This window comes from Pezoporus occidentalis, unplaced genomic scaffold (genome assembly GCF_034315485.1).
Source record: "Pezoporus occidentalis ecotype Australia unplaced genomic scaffold, CSIRO_AGI_Poc_V1 ctg73, whole genome shotgun sequence".
Taxonomy (NCBI): domain Eukaryota; kingdom Metazoa; phylum Chordata; class Aves; order Psittaciformes; family Psittacidae; genus Pezoporus; species Pezoporus occidentalis.
The window spans coordinates 2,190,658-2,205,863 of record NW_026916082.1 but is presented as its reverse complement, the minus strand read 5'-3'; the positions used below and the strand labels follow the sequence as shown (position 1 = coordinate 2,205,863).

General features: G+C 37.5%; 1 protein-coding gene across 2 annotated transcripts in view; it reads right to left on the bottom strand.

Moving 5' to 3' along the window:
* The window catches only part of CFAP58 (cilia and flagella associated protein 58), a 61,792-nt gene that overhangs the window by 33,267 nt on the left and 13,319 nt on the right, over nucleotides 1-15,206 (bottom strand). For both annotated transcript variants that reach the window (XM_062601950.1, XM_062601951.1), the window contains exons 6-11: nucleotides 13,842-13,979; nucleotides 11,548-11,707; nucleotides 9,793-9,875; nucleotides 8,457-8,648; nucleotides 3,377-3,538; nucleotides 576-722 (exon numbers count right to left, since the gene is read on the bottom strand). In XM_062601950.1, coding sequence (XP_062457934.1) covers nucleotides 576-722; nucleotides 3,377-3,538; nucleotides 8,457-8,648; nucleotides 9,793-9,875; nucleotides 11,548-11,707; nucleotides 13,842-13,979 — 882 coding nt within the window. The remainder of the gene's footprint in view (nucleotides 1-575; nucleotides 723-3,376; nucleotides 3,539-8,456; nucleotides 8,649-9,792; nucleotides 9,876-11,547; nucleotides 11,708-13,841; nucleotides 13,980-15,206) is intronic.

Genomic DNA, 15,206 nt, shown 5'->3' with positions numbered 1-15,206 from the left:
AGCAGCCAATGCTGACAAGAACAGAGCTTCAAGCTCAGATTTCCTTTGAATTAAAACAGATTCTTGCTGCTTTATACCACAATATTAAAATAACTTTCTGCACAGAGGGACCTACTAAAATGCACTACCTAACTCCCAGAAGACTAATGCTCGCTAGTCACACAGAAATGCAACATTGTGAAGTATAACATAATGGGTTTTGCACTTAAAAACAGCAGAGAGAAAAAAGTTTTAAGAAGAAAAACTTGAATTATAACGGTCTATATTAAAAGTTTGCCAGAATCAAAGCAAAATGGAACTTTATAGTAAAACTGTTTAATCACCAAGAGATTTAAAGCTTCCAATTGACAAACCAGGATGTTTTGGATTGTAATTATAGGCAGAGATTAAATTTGGCAGATACATAGAATATTTGTGTAACTAATACCTCTAAAGTGCAAAGGATCTTATGCTTCAGTTACAGAATAGTTTATTAAAATACAACAAAACAACTACCACAGACCAGGAACACAAAGCAGTCTGTGAAATAATGGCAACCATCCTTTGTAAAAAGGTGTATGTGCAAAGGCTCTTACTTTCAATAATTCCTTCTCCTTCTCTGTTTGCTGATTTTCCAGATGTGCTTTTACAAGGTCATCTTCTTTGGTTTTGATCTCCTGTTTCAGCTGATCCATCTGATGTATTACAGATTTCAATTTCTTCTTCATTTCTGATACCTCATCCTAATAGGACAAAAAGTGTGAATACAGAGACGGATCAAAAAAAGAGTAAGTTTGTGATGTGAGTTCAGGCTATTTAGATGTTGGAAAACGTAGCCACAGTGCTTGAGAGGAGATGTGTGTACCTCAAGATAATTACTTTTTAATCCAACAGAACAGTTTCATTAAATGATAATTTTTCATTTATGCCAGAATGACACTGCAATAAAAAAGCTTTTAAAAGATATACATTGACAAAAATAAGAACCATCAATTATAATAATCTATTTAAAGTGTTGAATATATAATAAGAACTAGCAGTCAATCCAAACTAATAAGATTCTGATCCTCTCCATCTGTTATCATGCTTCTAGTAATGTGCTTTTCAATAATGCTGCATGCAATTGGGCACAAATATTTGGAGAATAGCTGCTCCATTGTGTAAATGAACATAATCATAAGTAAGATACCTATATGCCTGCAAGGGAGTATAGGAAATGCTTATCTCCATTTTGCCTATGTGCTAGCTTGCACATAGGTACAAGGCAGAAAAGGGTGCTCAGAGACTTAGAAGTCCCTGATACGAGAATATTTAGCAAATATTCTAAGCTCAAAACACTGAACAAAAAGTTTGGTAGCACGCAGAGAGATCAGGTCACTAGGAATACTTCCACTCACAGCAGTGCCTGCCTGTACAAAAAAAAAGAACTTGTTTCAACTCATTGCAGTGATGGCTTATGTTGTAACATGAAATGGAAGCTAATAAATTCAGTGCTTAGGCAGGCATGATTTAGAAGCTATTACTCCTCTTCCAGAGGCTGCCACCTCACAGAGAAGATATCATAACCTTTCATGTGAATATGATCATTCAGTACAAAACCAGGGTACCATAAAGCTCTTTCAACACTGCCCATCACAGGGGTGGATTTACTTGACAGATGAGTGATGTTTTCTTGCATGAAATGCTTAACATAATTAATCTAGATCTTGAGCCATAGTCTTCACAAAGAGCACACAGAAAGTACTGACTAGACATCCAACAGTCTTCAAAACCAAAATCCATGGATTCCACATTTATTTGGGAAATTAAATGAAACAGAAATAAAGGTAGTAATGACATTAAGCCTACCTGTTTGCATGTCCAGTCACTCCTATGAATGCGAAAGTCATATTAAAAGTTGTTATTGCTAAATAGCTTATAAATATCTTCAGTATTGTAAGAGATGAGAGATACTTAAAACATGGTGCCCAGACATACACACAAATACCCTCTAATTCTATATTCAATGAAGAACAGTAAGAACACACAATTTTTGCAAACAGGTCTCCTAATAAACTTGCTTAAACAAATGAGCTCCTAACACTAAAAGAAATCCCAAGGACAAAAGCATCAGATATTTATCTCATATTAACAGCCTGCCAGAATGTCTTCTTCCAAGAGATTTTACTGAGCTGAACATTATGGAACTGTTAGGATCATCTGTCTTCATGCACAGGACTTGCTAAAAAAGTTCTATGGTAAGCCAAGTAAGCTATTGAAGTCTACAGACCAGCCTCTAACAACTGGAACTGTGAACAGCATTGGTGATATCACCATATAATATTCTAAAACCCCAAAAGGCTTAGTTCATTGCTTTATTTTGTAACTGAACACATAGATGCCGACTCTTTATAAGTAAGCAAATTTATGTTGTATGTTTAAAAAGAAAATGAAAAAAATAATAAAAATCTGTTGCAATTTTTCACCCTTATTTCTCCTGAGAGATTGTTTGTAAGCAGCAAGAACCCCAACACCATATCTAGTGCTGAGAAGCAGACAAAGGTCAAGTAAATCATCCCACATAAATGGCAAAATGGTTCATTCCTCAGCACACAGCTGGGTAAGAACTCGTATAGTTCATTCCCGTCTGCTTCTCAAGCAAACCACCTACCTATTCAAAGCAGAGTATAAATTTATAATCTACTGTATATGTCTATGTTATAAATCCTTATTCTGAAATAACCCACAGCTATCTGAGGTCCCAATCTCTGATGATTACAATAGGATTTGTGTAGTATTTTAGATTGTTACATCAGAATAACAGACAGCGATCTGTTCTTTTCCTCTAGTATTGTTAGTGAGATCCCCAAGGAAGAGATATGAATGCAGAGAGCATCATTAGCTGAGGAAAATTACACTCCCTGAAAGGAACAAGTGAGGTGGAAGCGTTAAGTTGTGTCAGAAAATATCACTTCAGCTGGGAAAGTTTTCCCTCTGCTTTCTAATCATGATTCACAGTAATGTGCATACACATTCAGGGTTAAGGAGGCAATCTTATTCCCCTTATACCCTATTTCCCATAAATGCAGACACCTCCTAAAGGAATAAACAGAGTGGAGCTAGAATGAAAAGAAAAAATTTCTTCTCTGGTAGGGTTTTGTAATTCCATAGCTCCAATGTACTGTGATTTTATGCATGGGTTGAAGCAGGGAAATTGCCGCATGATGACTGTGGGTTCCTATTTCCACTCCAAATACAAACTGTTCAGATAACATGTCAGGGACCCAAAACACACAGAAATAAAGAAATCACTTCTGTCATTGATCCAGTGAGCTTTCCTTTTATCAAATTAAAATTAGATCAGGAAAGAAATAACAAGAGCAGAGAGAAAAACATAAGGAAAAATGTATTATTCTACCTTAGCTTCAATCAGGTTTTTACTGAACAGGTTCTTCTCTGTTCTCATAGCTTCACACTGGCTTTGTTCCTGTTTAAGTTTAATTGTAGACTCTTCTAAATTCTTCTTATAGTCACAGATCTCTATTTCCCGTTTTTCAATATCTTTCAGGTTCTGGAGGACCTGGAGCAGAAAGAAAGTGAACACAATTAAATTGTCATCACAAGGTTACAAGGATGGGGAAGAATTTATGATTTTCTTCTAAGATGACAAGTTCAGACCCCTGTGATAAGAAGTTTTAGCTACAGCTGAAAACCACTTCAGTCCACGTACGAGTTTAACCTTCCTGGATTGCTTATGTGGGACAACATTCTGCTTTAACCTGATACCTAGCTTTTGTTCAAGACTAAAACTTAAAGATGTGCACACACGTAATTTAAAACATGCAATTTAAAAACAAGCCACTGAAAATATTGCTGCTGAGCAGATTCAATAAAATCAATATAAACAGCTTTCATCAAGAATAGCGTTAGGTTATGCACAGAGCAAAGCTAGACTTTGTACGTTGGTTTGCATGTCAGCTGTGTGACAAGATGAACAAAACCACACAGGTTTTCCCAAGAAGATCTGCATGTACTCCTATATTCTAACAACTCAACCTTCTTTTAATGAACACACGATCAAAAACAGTTGATATATGAACAAAATAATAACAAGAAAGTCAGTTAAGGTAACTTATTCTTGATCTAAATGAGCAGGTAATCACACTTAGTTGCTTCTATGAAGGGTTAGAAATAATATTGTGAAGGTTACCTAAAGAGAATGGAGTACTGTAGACTGTAGAAAGCAGATGATCACATGCAGCATCAGTATGCAAAACCACAAAATTTTATAAACACCTTTACTAGCAGTTACACAACAATTCATAAGGATTACTCTATTAAAGGATCAAAAATGCAAATAGTTGCTAGTTGTTATGATGGGCTTCCTAATTGTTTTGTTTTTTTTTTTAACATAAGAACCTTCTTCCTGCTGTACAAAGTGGAAAGCCAAGGAGCACAAAAAAAGCAGTATTCAAACAGAAACCAACATTACAAAGAAAGAAAAGTAAAAGAAATAAGAAGAAAACTAAGGAGTACACACATCAAGAACATGATTTTTCAGGTTCATTGCCCACGGGAGAACAGAATGCCACCCTTCATGCTGGGAAAAAGATGAAGCATTAAAAAAAAAGCTGAGGAATCACATAGACAAAATCCAGGGGAGAAGTCCATTTACAACTGCATTTCATACTCAGTTTTCCTGACTCTCATTTTGATGGTAGCAGTTTGAGGTAAGGTTTATGTTCATCTGTCAAAGCAGAAGAATAAAAAAACTAAAAAGACAACAAATAGCCAATAACGGCAAAGTTTGCGGTTGACGGTGTTGTCCCTTGCTTAGCAGTAAATCCTTGTGAGGTGTAACAGCGAGGGATGAGCTTAATTAATTGATCATTCCACCAGGTACCTCCAACCAACTTTGAAGATAGGGGATAGCTAAATATAGAAAATTTAATACAGTGGCAGGAATACAATTCCAGCGTATTTGTAGCTGACTGCAGAGGATCCAAGGAACTGCTTACAGTGCAATACAAAAACACAGTCCCAGTTTATAACTTACTCCTGCCTTTTCCTTTTCTGTTAAAGCAACCTGCCAATAGTAATAGCAGGGAGAAGAAATCAATGAGGCATGTATTCTATCTGCGCTATGGTGATCATAGGCTGGAGCAACATTTGAAAGTAGGTCACTGCATTTGTAAGTCTTTTACTTGGTTTTGATACAATATAAGCACAATAAGCTTGTGGACTGTTTTTTGAGTTGTGCTCACAGGTTGGATGCTGACACTGCTTTTTTCTGGAATGATTAAACCCAAATAATCCTCCCTTATAAATACAGAAAATATACATGCAATGTTTCCCAACAGAGCCCTGTGGGAAGCTGAGCATCTTCACACCACCTCTCAGATTCCACAACAAGGGGCCAAAGCTAAGCAGAAAGTATTAGATATTCATAGTTTTCTTCTGTACCACACAGTATTTCATCTGCACACTTAACTAGCATCTACCGCTGGTTACTCTTTTAGTTCAATGAACCTACTCAAGATCTCAGTAAAGGCACCATCCTTATTTTCTTACCTTTGTTTAACCACTCCTAGAAGCTCTGCCATGGTCTTAATGATGTGTCTTTTGAGCATTAGATTTTCCAAAGATTATGTGAATGTAAAGAAAGAAATATGGGGTTGTTTGTTGCTTTTTTGATTACTTTTTTTTATTAATTTTCCTGGCTATGTTGTTAAACTGTAAAACTGAACTTTTGTCCTGGGTTCAGCAGTAGCCATCAATTTCCTCCTTCTTAGTACCTGGTGCAGTGCTGTGTTTTTGACTTTTAGCCTTGGATCAGCGCTGGTAACACCAACATTTTTAGATGTTGCTCAGTAATGTTTAATCTGACCAAGGACTTTCTGAGCCTCATGCTCTGCCAGGGAGGAGGGGAAGCCAGGAGGAAGCAGAGACAGGACACCTGACCCAAACTAGCCAAAGGCGTATTCCATACAACAGCACATCATACCCAGGATGTAAAACCGAGGGCAGTTACCTGGAAGGGTTAGATCACTGCTCAGGTCAGGCTGGGTATCAGTTTGCAGGTGGTAAGCGGTTGTATTCTCTTCCCTTGTTATTTCCCTTATCATTATTATCATTGGCGGTAGCAGTAGTGATTTGTGTTATACCTTAGTTACTGGACTGCTCTTATCTCGACCCATGGGAGTTACACTCTTTTGATTCTCCCCCCCATCTCTCCAGGAGCAGGGGCGAGGAAGGGGGGGCAGTGAGAGAGAGACTGCCTGGCTGAATTGCCAACTGGGTTTAAACCACGACAACTTTGTAAATAGCTTTTTTTTTTTTTCTTGGAAAAACAACACATTACGGCTATTTTTGTGACCTCTCATAAGGAGCAATTGAGGGAGCACTTCAGGTGAAACTGAAGGCTGTACTTCACTGCTTCCTTTTCAGCAGCCTAAACCTTCCACAGGGAAACTCAGATTTCATACTCTAAGAATTTTGATTAAAAAAAAAGAAATAATCTACTAACACTTGTAGCTCAGTAATACAGGCTACACAGCAAACAACAAAGAGCCAGATTTTGTGCTGGCTAATCTCAAAGTAAAGCTATTCAACAAGTGACACTGGCTTAAAAATGATACAAATGAGTGGTCAGCCAGGCCAATAATTAGAAGAGCAAATCTAGCATGAATTTACATCACTAAACTATTTTGCTGTTGTGGATATAACTTTGCTGACTCTGTTCATCAGTTACTAAATAGTAAATGATAATTTTAAAAGAGGAATTCTGCAGCTCTATAGATTCTGTCATGCTGTAAATAACCAGACAGCTTTCAGAGCCAGCATGGGTCTGTCTGCCTTGCTGGAGTTCCAAGGAGTCTTTGGACTTAGATCAGTTTGGCTCTTTACCAGCCCTTACACAATTCAGAAGGTATGCAGTGAGCTTCTTCAGAGCCGGCTTGATGGTAAAAGGTGACAGAAGAGCCTTTACTGGTCATATGATTACTGCCCATCAGAAGCTCATTCCCCACCATTTGTGAAATTGCTCCTGCAGTTTTGACATGGTTTCTCAAGCCTGCATAGGTCAAACAGTGAACCTAAATACTACCTAGTGGATATAATAATCCTGATCCTATGTCCTCCTGTCCTGTCTTATCCTTCCGAACAATAATTTCATGTAGGGAACCACTGCAGGGAAAAGACTATTGTCTCACATACTTTTATGCTCAGAACTGCTCCTGCTGCTCTTCACCTGCAAGCTGAGTCAGGAATTGCCCCTTCAGTGAACCACAGAAGCATGCAAGTCCTTCAGAAACTTGCAATCACAATGAAAGCATCATTATACAAACAGCACAAGTGCCATAATCCATTTACTGAGAATCTGCCTTATGATAAGTGACAGCAAATTTGCACCCAAAGTGGCAGGGAAAAAAAAGAAAAAGTAAGCGAGCAAACATCTGTCATTTTCACCCTCAAAATACTGCAAGCAACCTTAATCAGAATTGAAAGCAAGAGCCTTGTAGTTCTGAGTGTTATGAATTACTCCCTCGCCCTATTTTACAATGTTCTTAACTCATATCTATACTGTTAGAAATGCACTACGAGGGAAAGATGCAAATATGACTTTGCCACAAAGACAAATCCCATTTTCATGGAATATTATTCCGAGGAACTGACAAAAGGTAATCCAGACAAGGGAGTATATACCATTCAAAAGATGATTTAAAAGCCTCTGGTCACATGTTAGAAAGGATCATTTTTACTTGAAGAGATAGCAAATAACTTGTGAGTTGAAACATCTTGAAAGCTAATCCCAGTAAATCAATGAGCCTCTTGAAGGGCCCTTCAATGTGATCTTCAGCAATTAATGGAACATGTTACAACCATGTTCCCAAGTATACTATCAGGAATAAAGTTGTACATAATAATGCGTAGAAGGCAAGACAAATTTTATGCAGTGTTTCTCTGCAGCTGTTTCTGGAAGACTTTTGGTTTGCAGACTAGCTTGAACATGTTCAGATGTTTTCACGTAATGGGAGTAATCCTTCAGAATGCTAAATCTCTTACAAAGGTGTCAAGCATGGTCATCTCTCACTAGCTTCAACAGTATGCAAGATAAGGTCCTTTGCAGGTAAAACAGAACAATCAAATAATAATTTCCAACTGCATATGAGAGTTTCAAGTGTAGGATTTGGTTATAGGAAGTCAGAGGCCTTGCTTTGAACTCCAGTTCTACTTTAATTTCCAAAATGATCACTGAATAAGAGAAACACATTGTAACTCCAAGCCTCTCTTAGAATACGCACCCCTTGATGATGTTCCCCAAGGAAGATTGAAATAGCAGCAGGCAATATGCACTGACAAGAAGAAATCTTTGTAAACAATGTGAAAACCACTGATCTAAGCTTCCTCCCACTGGCATGTTAGGAAATGAATATAACAACTGTACAGGTTTGAGAGTAAGACAGGAAAGAACCACTTGCACAAAAATCTGTCCATACCTTCTGTTTGAGCTCACTGGTTTCACTGATGAAAGAATCCCTCTCCCTCTCCAAATGGTAAATAATCTTCCTTTGTTTTTGAGCTTCAGTCTTATAATTTTGGATTTCACTTTCCAAGTTCCTCTTTGACTGTTCATGGAGCTTCACCAGATTTGTCTGCTTCTGAGCGTCACTGGTGGCCTTGACCAAGTTCTACAGGGAACACAAAATAATGAGTCTTGAGCTGAAAAGGCAACACTTCCACCACTATGGCAAAAATATGCCATATGATTACAGACTTCATAATGTCATTACACCTTAGCTAATTTGTTCAGTTGAAATACTTGAGCCTCAAATCTGATTTTAAAAAATACCCATCTCTAACAGAGCTGCTAAATAGTGCTTTTTCTGATTTGAAGTTAAAACACTAGTGTCTGCATTACAACAAAAAATGGATAGGATTGTTTACAAGTGGATATAACTAATGACTGGAAAAACCTTACCAGCTTTGAGGCATTTAGATTGTAAAGCATACCAACAGCCAGAAAAATAAATAATAAAGGCAAATACCCTTCCTTCTCATGTCCTAAATAGCAAGTTCAAACTGGAAATTAACCAAGCTTGGTTTGAAATTATGCATAAGGATTAAACAGAGACTACTGAGATATTATATTTATAAAATTAGCATTCTGGTCCCACTTAAAAATTTACTTGCCCTATACAAAACAGGTTTTTGTTACTTGACAAATGTGAACCTCTGCTAGAGTTGAGACCCACGACAGTGAATCTATATAAAGTAAAGCACCTCAGAAATCATCTTTTAGCACTGAATTTACTAGATTACACTTCAGGAATGCCCATAAACATGAGATGCTACCCTGCAGTACAAGATCCTTGGGATGATGGAAAATGATCAGTATGAGAAATGGACCTAAAAGCAAGGATTGGTATTAACATAGCCTGCCAAGCTGCTACATGGTGCATCAACATTTTGGGTTGTTCTTTTACTAACAAAGACTTAGTTTGCCTAGATTAATATTAAACTTCATATGCTTCAGAGTGTAAAAGCACAGACGTAATGAACTCTGGATATCAAATAATGGATTTGCAATAAAGTTGAACATATGTAGCATTTTTTAACTCCTTAACAGTTTGTACATTAGAAATCTTTTGTGTGCTTACAGGTACACTATTTCGATGCATAGGAAAGAAGCAGTGTGAGCATTTGCTTAAGAAAATCTGAATTTTTTACTCAACACTGTTTATTCTACAACATCTATGAGCTCCGGTGTTTAAACCAGAGGTATTTCATTCTCAAGCAGGGATTAGTTTATCACTATTATCAATGCAAGCTCACCTTGCTTAGCATATGTCTTTCCCTCCCAAGCTCCTCTATAGCTTTCTTGTCAATATCCGCCTGCTTTTTGGCAGCCTCCAACTCTACAAAAAAGAAGAAAAGAGACTAAATCCTGGGTTCAACCTGTACAGCTGTTAAAAATAAAGAAACAACTTAGTGGACTTCTGAAGCTTCAACCTTACATGAACAGTTCAACTAGCTGTGACCAGGTTTAACAACCTCAGGCTTCAGCTAATGATGTTGATACTTATTTGGGTATTTAAAAGAACTCAGGTACAGTAATTAATGATATAAGGAGTTATTATATTTAGGTTTTCAAACCAATATACCAAAAAGAAGTGTATATTTAGAAATCATGGAGCATAGAGAAAATCAGAGCCTTTTAAGAAGCTTCAATCTGAGCATTCAAAAATTGAGGCACTTTCAAAAAACAGGGACTTTCAGGATTATCCTAATCCCTCTATGTAAAATCCAGTTCTCCTCTGAGGCAGTGAAATTCTACTGGCTTCAGTAGAGTTAAAACTACCTGCTATGGGTCAAGATTAACACTGGACATGTACTATTAAAAAGATGCTAAAAACTGGAGACATGTTTTCACTACATTTTGAAATTAATTAAAACCTGCTACACTAACACTGCAACTCAGGAAATGCAGTACATTGGAGTGATGGGTCAAATACATTACTAGTAGCCATTCTCACGCGTTCCAGTACAGATTTGAATTTCTTAAGTTCCTCTCTGCTTTCTAGCACAGCGCATGACCTGAAGCAGTACTAGCACAATACTTGTGGGAAAGCTCTTCCACCCTTGCAGAGATGCATGAAAAACAGACATAAATTTCCATAAATACAGTTACACATGAGGATTCATACCTCATACATGCAGTCTCGTCAGAACAGCAAGAGGAATTTATGCCCTTATGCATCAACTCAAACTAAATGAAATTTATAGCAAAGTAATTTTTTCCACCCCAGAAAGTCTCAGCAACTCTTAATATTTTGCAAACTTCATAACTTCAGAAAAAAAATCACAAAACTGTTTTTTTTTAATGAAAAATCACTTTGTAAATGTGTCTGTATTTCAAAGCATATTTGATTTTGAAAAGTATTTGCACTTTAATGTTTAAAAAGAGGTGGTTTAAAATGTTGAAAAAAATACAAGAAACTTGGTTTTAAAAGTTGAACAAAATATTGTATCAGACCCAAAGTGTTTTCTTCTAAAATGCCCATTTGGCAAAAACGTTTAAAGTTCCTTCTTAAAGCTCTCCAGATCTGTCAGCAAGTCAAAGTCAATACATAGACAGCTGTAGCATCCACACTGACCAGCTGAAGACCTGAACATACCAGAACTAAGCTCATTAGTTTGCTTGCAAAAATTCACTTCCAGGCTGTAACCATTCAGCAGAATCAAAGGAGGGAAAAATAGCATGTCCTAACAATATCTGCTTTCAGTAAGTTTTAAGACTGCTTCTCTCACAGGTCAGTTTAGGAGCAACGAAAGTGCATTGGGGATGACACGGCACCAATTGGTACATCACGAAGTTCAGTTATGCCTGTTGTATGTTCACCTGACATATGCTACAGTATGAAAATTCGATAAGTCTACAAGGTTCTTAAAATGCTGCTATATGTTCCAAATGTTATTTATACAGTCTCCTACTAGACACTAAAAGAGCATGATCCTAACAGGGCAACATACCCCGAATAAATAAATAACAAATCACAAGACAGGTCCACCCATCAGTTAGACACATACCTTTCTCCAGTCCAGATATTTGATTTTTTAGGATGTTTCTCTCATGTGCTGCATCAGTTTTCTGTTCCTCTGCAGAATGCAGCTTGTTCTGGAGAATCTCTCTTGTTTTGTTCAGCTTTGAAATTTCAAGGCGCATCTGAGCCACTTCCTCATCTCTGCCCTACAGAGCAGCAATAAAGGGGAGATAATGTATCTACAGAAAGAAAACGCCTCTGTACTTGGCATATACTTATTCCTTCAAATTCAGGAAGCAAAGGTATAAGTGCCATGGGTCACCTGAGAGAAAGTAATTAGCTAATTTAACAATATTAAAAATAATTTATAGCAACGCCAGCTAGGGCAAGGAAAATTATAACCAAATCTTATGCTTTAGGGCTAAAGATGATCAATAAGGAATTCCCAGCTGCAAGCCTTGCACAGCACTCCCCAATTAATCCTGCAGATTAAACATGGGCAGCTCTAATTTCCTTTGAAGTATCAGGAACAGTGACTGTGATGAGAAAGTTATCTGTAGTGCGATCTGATTGCATGTCCCTAATAGCAAGTATCTGTTATCCCTATCTCTTTTATAACCTATGGCTTTGTTGTCATTTACCCAAGACAGGCTTTTTAAAAAAGTAAAATGCGGAATTCATCTCATTTGCTGTACAATCAGAGAAAATAATCAATCAAAACACTTCATAACTAGTTACCAGGAAACACAACCAATAATCACAAGAGAAATTAGTATATCTCCTTTTAAGACGTAAATATAACTTCCTCGTACAATTCAGTGCCACTCTTAGGTTTTACAGCCATCACAGACTACAGTATTCCAATTACAGCCTCAGTTACTGATCCTGTGAGATGGTGAATCCTACTGTTTAAGTATCCTCTGGGAGAGTGTGAATGTCCTCAGTTCTTACTAACAATAACCTTGAACACACGTACGAGTACTTTCACAGTTCAGTGAACACCATGGTGGAGGCACTCAGCATGCTGCAGGATGGAACTGCAAGCACAACAGCTATAAAAAGGGTGTCTCAAACCATGACTGGGGCTTGTAGAAGTTTTAGCAATTGGCTTAATTAGTAACTACTCAGTAAGTTCTATTTTGTTTTGTTCCCAGAATTCCATCTGCATGATTCTACAAGTTCTATCCACTTTTCTTGAAGTTAGGATAAGATCATAGAATAAAAATCTTCCTTTTGACACTCTAGAGCCTCAAATGTAAGTCACAATTGAACACATTGCTTGTAAAGTTTTAAACAATGATGGTATTGCTAGAAGGAATGGCAAAATCAAATAACCTGGAAAAGACAGCAGTTTGGTTTTCAAATAGGTAAAAAAAAAAAATCCTCCAGTCTGCCTAACAAAATACAACAGAAAACAGTCTCCTACCATACAGTCCATTGAGGATCAGAATCATCTGTGGTTTAATCTGTCAGCGGTTAGTTTTTTAGTTTTCATCATTTTGACTAACAGCTCCCTTTTTATTTAGGTGAATTGATTACACTTGACTAAACCTTGATAAGATAATTATTCTCTACCTTAATGTTTAGTGTTTTAATCCCAATGATAATATAAAATGCGAGATACGGTAGACTGAGTAATAACATCTAACACTTACACATTACCCTTTCTCAAAGGGTAATCAAAGTACCCTAAAAGGCATATGCAGGAACCTTCCCCAGCTGAAGCTCACCTTCTTCTGAATGGTACAAAACAACTCTTAAACAATGTCAAGTCAGGCAAGAAAACAATTTATATCAGCAAGTAAACACCATTTTAGTTACATATATTTCATTTTCCGAACTCGGAAAGGGGGAATTTCAGTGTTGGAAGCAGCTCCCTTCAATGGAAGCTATCCAGGAAACTGTCATTACAATTTATTAAGATTTGTCAAGGTTTTTGGGAAATTCAGATTATGTTAATCACTGTAAGCAAGAAAGCCGTTGTTTTTATCTGTAGATCTCACAACCAAAATAACCATCGTGCTTGTTCAAAGCACCATGCATCTTTTCTGAACACAATGTACTGAGCAGCTTGGTTTATGTGTTTTGTGAAACACGGCTCCTCCTGCAGGACAGGTGCTCTACTGTCAGGTGACAGGGTTGGAGGCATGGTACTGCCACCGAAAGAATGGCATCCAGTGACAGCCAAAACTATTCCTAGAAACTCCTTAGCTGAGATTTTCTCCAAAACTACCCATAGGGAGCTACCAGTACAATAACTGAGGTCATCCCTGTCCCGGGCAGTAAGATTGCCATCAGAGCAACACAGTTGATATCATGCATACACCTTCCGGTACTTACTTTCAGTTCTGCTGTCTTCTGCTGCATGTTCTTCATCACCTCTTCAAACACCACATTGTGCTGCTCAATCTCTTGTATGAGCTTACTATTTCTCATATGTAGTTGCTCAAGTTCCTTACCAGCTTTTTCATTCAAGAGCTGTTAGATTAAAGAACAATCCTAGTAATTCTTTATAATCTCATTATAATATCTATATATACATGAAGACAGAACTTTCCATCTCACCAGGAGATAAAGCCTGCTACAGATTGTTGGCTGCTTAAAAACCACTCTTCATTGCTGATGAAATTACTAATGTGAAATACGATACATGCTCATATTGACTACAGGAAATGATAATTTCTAATAAATAACACAGCTAGTGTCATTTCAAAATTTTCTTTCTGGGAGGGAAAAAAATGGAAAACATTTAGCAGGTCTCTCTTGCAGGTGGTAGATAAATATTTTACTTCTTGTTAGGCATTTGGCAAGCATCACGTAACACAACGTGCTACACATAATTGCTGAAAACAAGGATGAGATTCAAATTACTTCAATCAGCAGAAGGCAGGGGAGCTCTGTTTCTTAGCAAGCAAATCCTACATTAATATGCTGATTACATTTCTCTGGGTACATGGTATGCTGAGACCAGGACACAGCCATTTTCTTCTCTAATTTGTCATCAGTCAAAAGCCTGCAACAGCAGTTTTATGGTCTGTGTGGAGAACATATACTTCAATGCTGGAGCTGCCAGTCTTGTCTTCTGCTTTATGGGACTTCCCCTAACAAATATTACTCTGTAAGTGAGGAAAGAAAAAGCATCATATTTTTCACTTCAAGCATTAATGTGTGATAAACTCGTGAAGTCAATATATACTATGCCCTTACAAACATTCAAAGAAGTGGAATCTCCCTCTTTTAAACTGATTCAGAAGCAAAGATAAGTTGCTTCTTATCAAAACCAAGGAATATTGGGTTTTGTGTTCTAAACATTAGGATAACACTGTGTTTCAGGTGACTTTTTATTGAGGTTTGTCCATGGGTGGGATGTAGCCCATAGTAGCTGTATCAAGCCATCTTCACTGTCATGCAAGCAAGCCGACTACCATTCAGTTGAGAAATGGCAACCCAATGACATTGCAATAGCTGAGTCACCTTCTCTCAGAGATCTCTACTCTAGCCCATGCACAGTTGGATAGCCTGCGTTTTGGACAGACTTTTTGCAAAAGACAATGCAGGGCATCTACAGACACCTTCATGCCAGCACAGGTAACAAAGACAGTGCAAAGCCTGATTAATTAGCCTAGGCACAGCACTTTATGTGAATTATTGGTTTCCAGGATAGCTTGGACAATTGAATGCCCCTAAAATCTGCACTTAGAAAGG